Genomic DNA, 15,771 nt, shown 5'->3' with positions numbered 1-15,771 from the left:
TTTTGATCTCAGATTTAGATTTTTCACAACTTTTTACGTAGGGATCGACCTTTTATTAATATTTTTCACCCAAATGCAACTGCTCCATAACAAAAATTCTTTTCTTATTCAAATCTACCCTATGATTGGGTACTCAGATACTTACATATGACTAGGATTACACGTATTGAACACGGACAGGTCCCGATTATCTTCCAGCTCATCCCACAGGATATTATCCACCTGAGGTTCCACGTCCATTGTCTCCACAGTGCTCAGCACCTGAGATAAGATAAGATAAGATAAGATAAGATAAGATAAGATAAAATAAGATATCCAGTTCATCCCACAGGATATTATCCACCTGGGGTTCCACGTCCATTGTTTCCACAGTACTCAACACTTGAGATAAGATAACATAAGGGAAAATTCTATTAACGTAAAAGTTGTGAAAAATCCAAATATGAGGTCAAAACTCCAAAAAAGTAACATTAAAAGGTCGAAAATTCAATTTTGAATTGCCGTTCTAATGAAAAAGTTCAAAGAGTTGTGACGTCAGATTTCACGTCAAAATGCGCAAAAACGCTTGCGCACAAACAAACGAAGCAGGAGTCATGAATTATGACACGTCAAAATGCGCAGAAACGCTTGCGCACAAACAAACGAAGCAGGAGTCATGAATTATGACGTCATCGCCTACGGGAGCGTATGCCGTGACGTCAAAGTTGATTTACCGGTATTTTTTAAATCGATTTATCTCGGTATCTAGAAGTCGTAGAAGAAAAAGAAAAATTCCGTTGGTCCTAATTTTTCCTGCTCTATGACTTTGAAACATCACCCAAGTAAGCGCAACGGATCTATTTTTTTTATTCTGGTAATGTCGCCACTGGTCGCTACTCGATTAATGTGGCTAATAAATTGTCCTTACGAGGGTGAGTGCACGCCGAAATCCAAGGACAGAGCCGAAAAAAAAACGTCGAACCCCGCCGGGAATCGAACCCGGGTCTCCTGCGTGCAAGGCGAGCGCAGTGACCACTACACCATGGGAGCTGACGTGCTCCAGTGAGTGCACCCCGAAATCCAAGGACAGAGCCGAAAAAAAAACTTCGAACCCCGCCGGGAATGGAACCCGGGTCTCCTGCGTGCAAGGCGAGCGCAGTGACCACTACACCATGGGAGCTGACGTGCTCCGTCAATATTTTACCTCATTATAAGACGTGACGTGTAGGATGTCCAACAGCATCTTCTCAATAGTGGACAGAGTGTAGTGGATGGAATTGTTGAGGCGCTGGCGAAATCGGTGAAACTCGTCGATCTTGAGGAACGAGCCGAACTTGTACGAGAGCACCAGGTGATCTGCGTTCTGAAACGGCCAAATGGAGACAGGGTGTGGAAATAAGAACGAGACACTCGAGATATTAAGGAGCGCGGTAGCGCTCCGCCCCGCCAAGTCAAGAAAGTTTGACCGCGGGATGGAATTGTTGAGGCGCTGGCGAAATCGGTGAAACTCGTCGATCTTGAGGAACGAGCCGAACTTGTACGAGAGCACCAGGTGATCGGCGTTCTGAAACGGGCAAATGGAGACAGGGTGTGGAAATAAGAACGAGACACTCGAGATATCTAGATCTAGGGTATCTAGAGATATATCTACACTACACTATCTATCTAGAGATATATCTGAATTCCGTCGCTTCGTTCCGGAATCCCGTTAGTTCATCCTAAGGCATGGCCAAACTTATAGAAAAGGCATGGCCGAACTTGTAGAAAATAATAAAAATTACGGTCGCGCTGCGCGCTCCCTATCAACTACATAGTTATCAAACTAAAAACATAAACGAAACTCTCAAAAAGTTGGTCGAGGGCGGAATCCCTATTAGCTGCATAGTTATCAAACTAAAAACAAAAAACATAAACGAAACTCAAAATGTTGGTCGAGAGCGGAGCAATTCTCTCCCGTTCTCTGGCACTCTGTGTATTTCTTATGGAGATTTTAGCGATCAAAAATTGATCATATCTCAGGATCGGTTTAGATTTTCCCAAAATCCTTTCTTACTGCACACCTAGATTTCTTCTTTTTCTTGGCGTTTTGTTCTTTGCTCCTCGAGTTGGGGGACTTGTTCGCTTTCAAGATGGCGGCCATGGCGCCACACTTGATGTTTGTGATGGCGATCATCTGAAAAGACAATACAATGATAAAATTATGAATTTAATTTTTCATTACGTTGTTAGGCCGGCCATTCAAGATCAGTTTTAACTGACAGTTCCAAACTGTCAGTTAGAACTGATCGTGAATGGCCGGCCTTACTCGTTGTCTGTTAGATGCTTCACAAGATCTTTCTTTTGACGAGAAAAATTATTTTCAAAAGGAAAGTCAGAACTCATGTTAGTTTAATATTTTGCGACGACTGTACAGGTATAGGTATGTTTTATTTGATAGCCATTTTTTACAAGAGATTCTTATCCTAAGCTTTCAAAAGGAAAGTCAGAACTCATGTTAGTTTAATATTTTGCGACGACTGTACAGGTATAGGTATGTTTTATTTGATAGCCATTTTTTTACAAGAGATTCTTATCCTAATCTATGAGACTTCGAAGGTAAGATTTTAACAATATTGGTTACAACTAGCTGGTACAATGAGTTGTCTCACCTCTACAAACAGGCTCATAGTCTGAATAAGGGCCCGATGGTTCTGCCAGCTACCCCGTTCCGAGACCGCCGCGAACTGTTCCTGGACCGCCTCGAAGTCCTTCTTCACGTTGTTAGGCCGGCCATTCACAATCAGTTTTAACTGACAGTTCCAAACTGTCAGTTAGAACTGTCAGTTAAAACTGATCGTGAATGGCTGGCCTTACTCGTTGTCTGTTACATGCTTCACAAGATTTTTCTTTCGACGAGAAAAATTATTTTCAAAAGGAAAGTCAGAACTCATGTTAGTTTCATATTTTGTGACCCCTGTACAGTAAGTTTTTTTTTAAGGAGGTTTGATCGAGGGAACTGCAACTGTCAAGAAGGAAGATAGAATAGGAGAAAGCCAGCCGCCGCTCGGAGAACGAACCTTATCTGTTTAGAATATGTGACCCAGCCGGTAATCGAACCCGCGACCTGGCAGACGTGCTACCCTTCAAACTAACTATAGGTATAGGTATGTTTTATTTGATAGCCATTTTTTTACAAGAGATTCTTATCCTAAGCTTAATCTATGAGACTTCGTCAGCTCCCATGGCGTAGTGGTCACTGCGCTCGCCTTGCACGCCTCCCGCGTGCCTTGCACCCGGGTTCGATTCCCGGCGGGGTCAAGAATTTTGTATCATGCAAATGATTGATTCCGTGACTGGCTGTTGCGGAGCCCAGCCTCGTGAGGAAAATGAGTAGCTATGACATATAAATGCGCATAGCGACCGGAGCCAGCATCAGTTTTTACTAGTGGACTCTGTCACAGATATCTGTGCATTTTGATAGTCCAAGCCTATTTTCAAGCTTTTTTTACGCTTAGTGCGCGGTCATAACAGCGATCATTGAACATCGACCATCGCAGAAAAAATACTCAGCTCAATTTATTGATTTTCTGTGAGAGTCGGTACTATGGTCAAGGCTCCGTTGAGGACACTTCTATTCATTAGCACTGAGAAATCTCAAACAGGCTTCGAGAGGGGCAATTGGGGCATGGATTCTGGGACACCCTGTATAGATATTATAGTTAGGTTAATGCTAAGTTTGTTAGGTGTAGTTAGAGCTAGGGAAATTTATAAATAGATAGATAAATTAGATAGTAAAGGGTCCACCAGTAAATAAATAAATAAAAAATAAAAGTTATGGCCTTCGTTAGATTAAGAAGTTTTTACTAGTGGACTCTGTCACAGATATCTGTGCATTTTGATAGTCCAAGCCTATTTTCAAGCTTTTTTTACGCTTAGTGCGCGGCCACAACAGCGACCATTGAACATCGACCATCGCAGAACAAATACTCAGCTCTACGGAGATTTGTTATTTCAATAAAAAAAAAAAAAAAAAAAAAAAAAATCAAAGTTATGGCCTTGGTTAGATTTAGGAAGTTTCTACTAGTGGACTCTGTCACAGATATGTGTGCGTTTTGATAGTCCAAGCCCATTTTCAAGTTTTTTTTTACGCTTAGTCCGCGGCCACAACAGCGACCATTGAACATCGACCATCGCAGAACAAATACTCAGCTCAATTTCTTGATTTTCTGCGAGGGTCTGTACTATGGTGAATGCTCCGTTGAGGACACTTCTATTCATTAGCATGGTTTGTTTATTCATCATGATTTATTTGTGGTCAGATCAGCTCCTGAAGATTTAGGATTATTGAGATATTGGGAAAATCCTACAATGCTGCAGTGAGCACCAAAGTTGTGACATAATAACACAATGAAACTGCATTTATTTGTGGTGAAGCCAAGAGCGTCTTCGCTCTAGTTAGGACCCTGCGTTGTGGTTTGGTCGATACTAAGCGAGGGTCGATGGTCGGTTCTTCGTTGTGGACGCCTACGTACATCTTTGTAGTTGATGGTGAAGAATTTGAGCGTGGCGTCGAACACTTTGGCGGCCAGTGTGAACTGAGCCATGGACAGTAGGGGACCGAGGTGAAGATAGCCCAGCGAGTCCAACTGGATGTGTTTCATGTCCAGATTCTCGTAGCACATATGAGCCGCCCCGCTAGCACCTGCAACAAATAGATTGTAGGTACTTTGTTAATAGAATAGGATAAAATATAAATAGCTTATACTGGCAGAATGAGACTGAAAAGTCCCTTTAATACTAGAGTGTAAAAGTAACATACAGCGAAAAACTTGAGCAGAAAAAATCAAATCAAATCTCGATTTTACATGAACTGAGCCATGGACAGTAGGGGACCGAGGTGAAGATAGCCCAGCGAGTCCAACTGGATGTGTTTCATGTCCAGATTCTCGTAGCACATATGAGCCGCCCCGCTAGCACCTGCAACAAATAGATTGTAGGTACTTTGTTAATAGAATAGGATAAAATATAAATAGCTTATACTGGCAGAATGAGACTGAAAAGTCCCTTTAATACTAGAGTGTAAAAGTAACATACAGCGAAAAACTTGAGCAGAAAAAATCAAATTAAATCTCGATTTTACAGTATTACTTTCTTTATCCTATAGGAAGGAAAGTAATGTAATCGGGTCAAATTTTCATGGTCAGTTTTTAGTGCCAAAACACGTTTTAAGGTCCCTAGAGCCTAAATCCAAAGTTTCAGCCATTGGTCCGTGTGTCTGTCCGTCCTTCTGTCTGTAAACAAAATATCTCGAGTACGGTAAGAGCTAGAGACTTGAAATTTGGTATGTATATGTCAAATGTGACAAGGATGCGACACAAAACTTTTAGTTGAGATAGATGCTGCGGTTGGCGGTATTTTTACCGCTTTTGGACAGATTTCGACCGTTTTTTGGCGGTTTTTGTCAAATTTTCAATGGTCAGTTTTTAGTGCCAAAACACGTTTTAAGGTCCCTAGAGCCTAAATCCAAAGTTTCAGCCATTGGTCCGTGTCTGTCTGTCCTTCTGTTTGTAAACAAAATATCTCGAGAACGGTAAGAGCTAGAGATTTGAAATTTGGTATGTATATGTCAAATGTGACAAGGATGCGACACGAAACGTTTGGTTGAGATAGGTGCTGTGGTTGGCGGTATTTTTACCGCTTTTGGACAGATTTCGACCGTTTTTTGTGGTTTTTGGCTATACCGACTAAACTGTTAGAGATATTGTAAAAGTTAGGGTAAAAGAACACTCAAATAAGCATCATTCAATAGGATAAGGAAAGTCATGTGATGTTCACACCAGATTTTTTTGTGTTAAAGCAGAGCCTTTTCACAAGTTTTGTGGATATCACAGCATGACTCAGTGCCTTCTTTGCAATCAATGGCGAGTTTTTGCAACCAAAATTAGCGTCCCGTTAACTGAACTCTTTAACGTTGTTTGACGAAAAATCGTTTCTGTGCATACTCGCTAATTTCCATAGATTTCAACAATCTTTCCATGGATTCAATTTCAAGTATAAAACTCGATTGAAGTAGCTACTTGATTGTCATTATGAGGCTGAGTGCAGCCGAAAAAACTTCGACACCGCTGGGAATCGAACCAGGGACCTCCGGCATGTAAGCCTAGTGCGATACCCACTCGGCCACGGTGGTTGCTTATGCACATGAAGATTCAACCCACATCCTCCTATGTTTATACTCCTCGGGTTATAGCTGGAAAATCACTTTAAATACACTTGAAACACGGATGCAAGTATTTACAATTTCACATTCGTTTGAGATTAACTAGACCAGGGGTTAGCAAAACGTGGGCATGACTGTGGGTCACATGGGAATCCACAGCAAAGACCGCGGGCCACTTAAAACCAAATGTGGGAAGGGACATGCCTTTAGGATTTTTTCTATGTCTGAAAATTTAGGAAATTCTGTATATAAAATTAAATATGTGGGGTGTGTTTTAATTTCGTCCGACTTGTTTAGAGAAAACAGACGATCGATAGAGACAAGAATAGATAAAATAGGCCTCCCTAAAATGATCACAAAATCCAGAAAAACTGTCAGACCTAAGCCAAGAGATTGCATTCCAGGGTATCGGGTTTTTTTATGAGAGGTTTGACAGAGGGAACTGTAACTGCTATGGTCTTATCGTCCCGAAATCGAAGAGAGAAGGAAGACAGGATAGGAAAAAGCCAGCCGTTCCGAGAACGAACATTATCCCATCAGGATAAAATCCACCCCGGGCGGGAATCGAACCCGCGGCCTAGCGCTCACAAGGCAGACGCACTACCAACTAAGCTAACCAGGCTGGCAAGTAGATAATTTGATTAGTTAGTTTGCTTTCTATTTGAATAGATAGCCAAGGACCTAGTACTGATCTAGTAGTAATGGAGCAGTTGCAAATGGGTAAAAATTATAAATAAATGGTCGATTCCTAGCTTTCAGAAACGGAACCAATTCCGATGGAGCATGATCTTTGATTTCCTATGGTTTATAGTGAATATAGTGCAGTTTCCAAAAGAGATTTTTTTCTTTAAGAGGTTTGACAGAGGGAACTGTAACTGCAATGGTCTTATCGTCCCGAAATCGAAGAGAGAAGGAAGACAGGATAGGAGAAACCCAGCCGTTCCGAGAACGAACATTATCCCATCAGGATAAAATCCGCCCCGGGCGGAATTTTTTGAAATCAACCCCAATCAGATTGCTTGATCCGAAGTTAATCCAAATACGCTCACTTGTGGCCTCGGCCATCAATGATCTACTAGTGTGGTTGCTTGTCCAAAGATAGTCTATTCGTACTCAATCTACAAGCATCCCCCTATTTGGGTTCTGGGGCACTCTATTCGGGTTTTGGGGCACTCTATTCGGGTTCTGGGCCGATTTCTATTTCACTTCGGGGGGGCGGCTTTTGTACTACAGGGTTGGGGTCGTTCCAGGGTTGTATTTCGGCCGAGCCGAACACGAGATAGAATAGATTGGTGACCGCCAGAATTATGAACGTGAGCCAAAACACGAGCCTCCATTCCGACATTGTACTCTGAAATGAAAATTGGAGTTAAATATAATGGAGCAACCTCCGTGGCCGAGTGGGTATCACACTAGGCTTGCACGTAGGAGGCCCGGGTTCGATTCCCGGCGGGGCCGCAGTTTTTTTTCGGCTCTGTGCTTGGCGTTCAGGGTGCACTTGGCCTCGTGAAGACAATTGAGTGGCTACTTTTATTGAGTTGTTTTTTTTTATATATATACATGGTCATAGAGGAGATAAGTTCTCGTTATTTTATAGAGTAGCCAAAATATAATCTCGCGGGTCATCATTTGAAAACCCCTAAGTGTACAGTGTACACCGAGATATCTAATCACAGAGTCTCAGACATGATAGTTGATGTCTAATTCACTATAATCATTTTGGTTAGAGTTAATTCTTATCTTATCTAAACCCTATAATACATACGTCTCAAATTATGTTTATCTGTTATAAGTATTATGTTGAGTAAATAAATCGTTACCTATACTAAATAAAACGTTAGGTAGGTACCTATTTGAAAAAAATTAGGTAGGTACATAGGTACTGATTTTCTCTAATCACTACGGGCTAAAAAATTCCCGGAGGGACGGACCCTGCTTGTTTTTTTTATATATATACATGGTCATAGAGGAGATAAGTTCTCGTTATTTTATAGAGTAGCCAAAATATAATCTCGCGGGTCATCATTTGAAAACCCCTAAACTCCTAAGTGTACACCGAGATATCTAATCACAGAGTCTCAGACATGATAGTTGATGTCTAATTCACTATAATCATTTTAGTTAGAGTTAATTCTTATCTTATGTAAACCCTATAGTAAATACGTCTCAAATTATGTTTATCTGTTATAAGTATATTATATTGAGTAAATAAATCGTTACCTATACTAAATAAAACGTTAGGTAGGTACCTATTTGAAAAATACTATTGCGTGCTTCTTCTACTTAAATGTTATTACGATCATTAGTCATTAGTTCTTCCTGTTCTTCATAAGTAGATATAAACTTATCAGTTCTTCATAAGTAGACGTAATTGAACGAGAAGTGATTTCCAAGTTTTAACTCAACTAATTTTGCATTAGTTAGAATATTTAGTCTGTTTCAATATAACTAGAGCAACGCGCACACACGAACACTCAAGGCTAGTTCCCACTTGTCGTTCGAAAACAAATCAGTTGAATTTTGTGTAATCAGTTTTTTAGGTATACCCCCTAGTGGGAACACTCTCTCATTTAAATTACATTGCCTATGCCAGCCTAGTTAGCTTGGTTGGTAGCGCGTCTGCTTTGTGAGCGCTATGTCGCGGGTTTGATTCCCGCCCGGGGCGTATTTTATAACAGATAAGGCTTTCTCCTATCCTGTCTTCCTTCTCTCTTCGCTTTCGGGACGATAAGACCTCAGCAGTTACAGTTCCCTCTATCACATGTATGAAAAGGACTTGATGTTACCCGAGTCGGAACGTAAGTACACGAGTGGAAACGATGTTACCCGAGTCTAAACGATGTTACGCGACTCTGAACGTAAGTAAACGAGTCAGCTGAATGGACTTCTTCTGGAGCCTAGTTATCTTGCTTTATAGCGCGTCTGCCTTGTAAGCGCTAGGCCCGGGAATTTTTCTTTCGCTGTGAGCCTTTAATTCACCAGGGAGGTCTTGAATGCTCCTAGACTTTGTGAGTCCCTTATATTGTTCATTTTTTTTTTTTTTTTTTTTTTTTTTTTTTTTTATGGTACCTTTGTGATTCACGCTCTTGTTTGTCCCATTCTATTCCATATTCTATTGTTTACGCACTGAAGTAATAATTGTGTCTTGTTATTCCTGGGAAAATATTGCCTCGGTAGGAAGGCAATATTTTCTATTTTTATTCCTAGGGGAGGTCTTGAATGCTCCTAGACTTTGTGAGTCCCTTTTTTTTTTTTTTTCCTTTTGTATTATTTGACGCATCTTTATGATTAATTCACCGACTTTTTCCGCCCAGGTGTCATCCGCATGCAAGAAGTGGTCTCCGGGGTATTCGTCCTAATACTAGCCGGTCACGAGACCTCCAGTTCAACGTCTACCAACGTTCTACATGAGTTGGCATATAACCAGGAGGTACAGGATAAAGCTAGACGGGAAGTGCAGAAGATTTACAAGGAGGGCGGAGGAAAGGTTACGTATGAAGACCTGGCCAAGATGACCTATTTGGAGCAAGTTATATCAGGTAGGGAATAAAATAGAAATACACAGGTTACAGACACTCAGCAAAAATATCGAGACGGATTGAAGACATAGTAATAATAATAATAATACTGCTTATTTATACTGCTCGCATAGGACTGAAAAGTCCCTTTACTCCAGCAGTAGGCTACTACTATTCCTGTGGTCAAATTCTCAAATTATATAGAGGATAAAATTCCATACCTCGGCTGGGATTGAACCCACGCCCTCCTGTTTACCAGTCGAGCGCCTAGACCACTACACCACCGAGACAGTAAGACTTTTTCTCGTCTAAAGCCGACCACTTGCTATCAGGTAGACCTAACAGGTACACCTAAACAGGTCCGCCTGAAATCTGGCAGGGGGGAGTTAAACAGAGAGTAGACTAGTGTCTAGCTGTGGGACTATAAACAGGGAGGAGAACAGCTAACCCTAAGCAGCCTAGCTAGCTGGCATCTTTTCAAAGGGTTCTCTCTGTTCTTAAAGAACAAGCACAAGTCCTCACCATGCGATGGTTGATGAGCCAATTTTATTGAACATAGCTATTGTTTAGACTGCGGGAGTAAAGGGACTTTTCAGTCTCATTCTGGCAGGATAAACAAAGTATATTCTATTCTATTCTAGTTAGAGCTAGGGAAATTTATAAATAGATAGATAGTAAAGGTCCACCCGTTTGTGTCAGTAAATAAATAAAAAATGAAATCGAAGAGAGAAGGAAGACAGGATAGGAGAAAGCCAGCCGTTCCGAGAACGAACATTATACCAGCAGGAAAAAATCCGCCCCGGGCGGGAATCGAACCCGCGGCCTAGCGCTTACAAGGCGGTATCGGGTTTGATTCCCGAGAACATTTTCTTCGAAACGAAGCTCGGGGAAAGTAGCTAGTAAATAAAGAAAAATAAAATTTGTAGATAAAACCCAAGGTTCAAATAGCGATAATACGGGTAGTGTCCCTGAGGCTGCGAGGGAGCCGGTACAAGGCCAGAAGTTTAAACTTGGAAGATGGAGCAGGGGTTCCCTAATGTGATGTTGTTTTCTGGAGATGTTTCTTTTTAGTCCGTCCTTCCTTTATTATTACTAATAATAAAAGGTATAGTGGACGGACTATTGTATTCGCTTCGGTGTCGTCTGTCTGTCGGTCGGTCTGTCTATCTGTCCCCATAGAAGGACTTATCCAAACCTGGTCGACCTATATATCAAATTAAAGGTCTTTCTACCAGGAACACGAAAGTGGTGGTGCAAATTTTGTCCAGAGAACCATAAAGCCAAAAAAACTGGTTTTGGGGGGATTTTTTTCACATTTTCTCACACAAATGAGCTCTGAACAGTTTAGTCGATAATTTAAGACCGGTTTTAGCGTCACCTGTGTTAAGCTACGCCGAGAAAGGCCAATAAATGGATGGGTGACTTAAACATTATATTGGGAATAAAGGGAGAACGGGCTCTAGTCTTGATTTTAAATCATTACATGAAAGTAAAATCAAAAAATCAAATCAAGAATAATAATAAACTGAATATTAAACAAATTAGGTAGGTACAAGGGTATTCTTTAACCATGATAGAACAAACTACGGGCTAAAAAATTCCCGGAGGGACGGACCCAGCTTGTTAAATAGAAGTTTTTTAAGTCAGCTCCCGTGGCGTAGTGGTCACTGCGCTTGCATTGCGAGCGGGAGACCCGGGTTCGATTTCCGGCGGGGTCAAAGAAAAAAAAATGTTCCAGGCAAATAAATGATTGATTCCGGGACTGGCTGTTCCGTCTCAAATTATGTTTATCTGTTATAAGATTATATTTGAGTAAAATAAATCGTTACCTATAACTAAATAAACTTAGGTAGGGTACCTATTTGAAAAATACTAGCTTGCGTGCTTCTTTTACTTAAATGTATTACAGATCATGTAGTCTAGTTCTTCCTGTTCTCTCGATAAGTGGAGGATATGAGAGAGAATTATCAGTTATATACTTCATAAGTAGACGTAATTGAACGAGAGAGGTGATTTCCAAGTTTTAACTCAACTAATTTTGCATTATTAGAATATTCTAGTCCTGTTCACATATAACTTAGAGCAACGCGCGCACACACGAACACTCAAGGCTAGTTCCCACTTGTCGTTCGAAAACAAATCAGTTGAATTTTTGTGAATTCAGTTTTTTAGGTATACCCCCTAGTGGGAACACTCTCTCATTTAAATCTACATTGCCGCTATGCCAGGCTAGTTAGCTTGGTTGGTAAGCGCGTCCTGCTTTGTGAGCGCTTATGTCGCGGGTTTTGATTCCCGCCCGGGGGGCGTATTTTATAACAGATAGGCCTTTCTCCTATCCTGTCTTCCTTCTGCTCTTCGCTTTCGGGACGATAAGACCTCAGCAGTTACAGTTCCCTCTATCCACGACTTTTTTTAAGTAAAATTCTAAATTCTAAAGGCCAAGATCAATATTCATTTTTTTTTTTTTTTTCTTTTTTTTTTTATGGTACCTTTGTGATTCACGCTCTTGTTTGTCCCATTCTATTCCATATTCCTATTGTTTACGCACTGAAGTAATAATTGTGTCTTGTTATTCCTGAAAATATTGCCTCGGTAGGAAGGCAATATTTTCTATTTTTATTCCTAGTGTTGTTTCGCAGTTTATCCGATAAGCTTATCTCTGATGTTTAGATAATACCTTGGACTTTTACTGGCGATAACCAAGAGTGTTTTTTTCATTTGTTTGAATTTCCAATACTGTTCCAGGTTGTGTAAGAGTTTAAATGTGTTCGTATTGATAGACTTACATTCTTTTTTTTTTTTTTTTTTTTTTTTTTTTTTTTTTAGTTTACCATTTAGGCAAACTTCAAAAATAATCAAAGAACCAAAGTGTTTGTTTCATTATTATTATTTTATTAATTATTTTTATTTTTATTTATTTATTATTATTATTATTATTATTATTATTATTAATTATTATTATTATTATATTATTATTATTATTATTTATTTATTATTATTATTATTATTATTATTATTATTATATTATTATTATTATTATTATTATTTTGTTAATATGATACTTCTTAATGTAATATCTTGAAAAAATCTCTTCTTTCATAGAACCATTTTTACAATTCAAAGCATAATATTCTGCAGACTTTAGTTTAAAGTTGCTTTATTTAGACAGTTAGTTTGGCACGAAAGCATCATTAAAGTATTTCTAGTTCCCCATCATGGAGCTCATTGGACTCTTACTACTGACCACTCTTCTACTGTGTCTAATATCCATCTACAGATGGGCCACAGGGTCATTGGATTACTGGCAGAAACGTGGCATACCCTATGTTCCCGCCCTGCCTGCCGTGGGCAACTTCTGGTCTGTACTTAGTGGTAAGTAACTAGACTTTTCCTCTTCTTTTATAGGGGCAGGCATTGTACCAATATGTTGTTTTCTAATGCTTGAGAGTGACTATTACGTCATTTTTATTCTAAGTACCTATATTATTATTTGTGCATTTACCCAATATCGAATCATTTGAGTTCGTCAAATTATTCGACCCGGTCTCTGTAGAATTGGTCTAATTTTGATGAAAATTGGCAGTTACGTTTAGGGTCTGGGCTTAAGTGGCAGGGCCCTCTTGAAGGAGCCATTTCACTCAATCACTTCTTCTTTTCCTTATCCCACTCAAGTGGGTTTGGCATTTCGCGTCAGTCTCTTCCAGTCCGCTCTGCTATGCACCTCACTTCCGGACAGCCCCTTCTCACATAGATCTTTGTTTACACAATAGATCAGTTGCGCTTAGTTGGGTGATGTTTCAGAGTCATAGAACAGGAAAAATGAGGACCAACGGAATTTTTCTTTTTCTTCTACTACTTCTAGATCCCGAGATAAATGGATTTGAAAAATACCGGTATTTTTTTATTTTTTTTTTTTAAGTTAAAAATCGTGAAGTTTGACGTCACGGCATACGCTCCCGTAGGCGATGACGTCGTAATTCAAGACTTCCGCTTTGTTTGTTTGTGCGCAAGCGTTAAATCGTGAAGTTTGACGTCACGGCATACGCTCCCGTAGGCGATGACGTCATAATTCATGACTTCCGCTTTGTTTGTTTGTGCGCAAGCGTTTCTGCGCATTTTGACGTGAAATCTGACGTCACAACTCTTCGAACTTTTTCATTAGAACGGTAATTAAAAATTGAATTTTCGACCTTTTAAAGTTCGACCTCAGATTCGGATTTTTCACAACTTTTTACGTAGGAATCGACCTTTTATTAATATTTTCCCAATTGCAACTCCTCCATTTTCCCAATTCTTCCACCCAACCATTGACTATTGTATGCTTCCAGGTCGTATCTGTCAGGCCCATCTGTATCGCGACCTCTACCACAGATTCCCTGGTCTATTCGGTTCTCATCAATAAACTTCTTTACCATTCTCTCGGCTAAAGGTAGTGTGATAGATTTACTGATATTGTCCTCTGTCTTAAAAGCCTGGAGAAGAACAGAGAAAAAAAAAGAAGTACATTAGTGAAATCAAGTGTAGTAAAAGGTGTCAATACACAATAGACTTTTTTGTGAGACCACCCTCTATGTTCTATGGAGTCTACCAAGTTTGTAGAGCAGTGTACACAGGTCACAGAGTGTTCTACCGAGAGTACAGAGTGCTCTATGACCTGTGTAAAATACTCTACTTACAAACTTGATAGACTCTGCCGATATCTATCAAATCTCTCAAATACTTGCTGTTTGTTTAACAATATAAATGTAGAGTAGTGTACACAGGTCACAGAGTGTTCTACCGAGAGTACAGAGTGCTCTATGACCTGTGTAAAATACTCTACTTACAAACTTGGTAGACTCTGCCGATATCTATCAAATCTCTCAAATACTTGCTGTTTGTTTAACAATATAAAATGCTTCAACCCTTTGTATTAATAATATAAAAGTAAAAATATATAAATTATCAAGGTAATTGTTTAACTTGCCTGCATCACAATACTCATGACTGCCCAAAAATAGTATGGGTTTTTTGATTTGAGTTTGTACAAGCTCATCGCAGTGTGTTGCTGTTTCTTGTAGTTGTACACTCGAACATAGGACATGAACAAGTGCGTCAGGAGCTCTTCATTTTCTAGCCGTACCAAATGTACCGCCCTCGACTTGTGAGAAAGCGCCACCTTTTTCTCTTCCAAAATCGACAAATACTGAGCGCAAGACTCGAAACTGAGATCCGCGCTCGTTATGACATCATTGGGGACATTAGCGCTGTCGTCATTGGGCACATTAGCGCTATTTGTTGTGTCATTGGGGACATTAGCGCTATTTGTTAAGTCATTGGGGACATTAGCGCTATTTGTTACGTCATTGGGCACATTAGCGCTACCCGTGGACACGAGACGAAATACTGACGTGAGATAATTGACATAGTTGTGCCACGAGTCGGACCTGATGAAGGGGAAACAATTCATAATTTGCGTCAGCAAGTACGTCAATAATACATATACAGGGTGTATAGAAAAAAAAAGAACCACTCGAAATATCTCGAGAATGGATTTCAATGTCGAAAAACGTTGAAACAGGTATCTCATTGACCGAACGAAGTGAAGGTCTAATATTTTAACTCGACCGTTTTGCATTTGGTTTAGATTTTTGTGTGTTTGTTCCGCTATAACTCGCGATTGCCTGGTCCGATTTTCATGAACTTTGAAATTTTGAGTTCCTTGAATCAAGACACGTCGATCCTTGAAATTTGGTATCCCAGGTCCAATTTTGGTCTCAAACTTTGGTAACAGATAAATTACCGCATTTATGACCTTTGTATACCCTTTTGTTCTATCTACAAAAATAATCCCAATTCTTGGTAAATCTGTTTTTAGTCCGTCCTTCCTTTATTAGAAAGATTCTTACAAGGCTAACCTATCCTTTAGGGCAGTGGTTCTCAAAATTTTTTTGGCCGCGGAGCACCAAGCAACTGCTGTAAACTCTACGTAGCACCCCCCAACCGTTTAGGAATTTTTAAAAATAATTCGGAATGATTCGGAAATGTTCTTTAGCGTACGGTCCGTACGGCTTGTTCCAATACTTCCCATTTGAC

At 40.0% G+C, this 15,771-nt stretch overlaps 2 protein-coding genes and 1 long non-coding RNA gene across 3 annotated transcripts; 2 read left to right on the top strand and 1 right to left on the bottom strand.

Moving 5' to 3' along the window:
* Positions 1–2,056: 2,056 nt before the first annotated feature.
* Positions 2,057–2,734, bottom strand: LOC113468691. The gene is made up of 2 exons (XR_003392351.1): positions 2,628–2,734; positions 2,057–2,152 (listed from the first exon to the last, which is right to left on the bottom strand). It is a non-coding gene; the product is annotated as an uncharacterized LOC113468691 (long non-coding RNA).
* A 6,202-nt stretch (positions 2,735–8,936) lies between these two features.
* Positions 8,937–9,728, top strand: LOC113468697 (cytochrome P450 6a2-like). Its single transcript, XM_026825803.1, has 2 exons — positions 8,937–8,976; positions 9,493–9,728. Exons 1-2 carry the CDS (start codon positions 8,940–8,942, stop codon positions 9,726–9,728), a joined length of 273 nt encoding a protein of 90 aa, XP_026681604.1. The 5' UTR covers positions 8,937–8,939.
* A 2,620-nt stretch (positions 9,729–12,348) lies between these two features.
* Positions 12,349–14,098, top strand: LOC113468696 (probable cytochrome P450 6t1). The gene is made up of 3 exons (XM_026825802.1): positions 12,349–12,462; positions 12,799–13,068; positions 14,025–14,098. Exons 2-3 carry the CDS (start codon positions 12,912–12,914, stop codon positions 14,096–14,098), a joined length of 231 nt encoding a protein of 76 aa, XP_026681603.1. The 5' UTR covers positions 12,349–12,462; positions 12,799–12,911.
* Positions 14,099–15,771: the final 1,673 nt, after the last annotated feature.

Source organism: Diaphorina citri, unplaced genomic scaffold (assembly GCF_000475195.1).
Source record: "Diaphorina citri unplaced genomic scaffold, Diaci psyllid genome assembly version 1.1 scaffold820, whole genome shotgun sequence".
NCBI lineage: Eukaryota > Metazoa > Arthropoda > Insecta > Hemiptera > Psyllidae > Diaphorina > Diaphorina citri.
The sequence above is the reverse complement of the archived record's forward strand: the minus strand, read 5'-3'. Positions and strand labels throughout refer to the sequence as shown.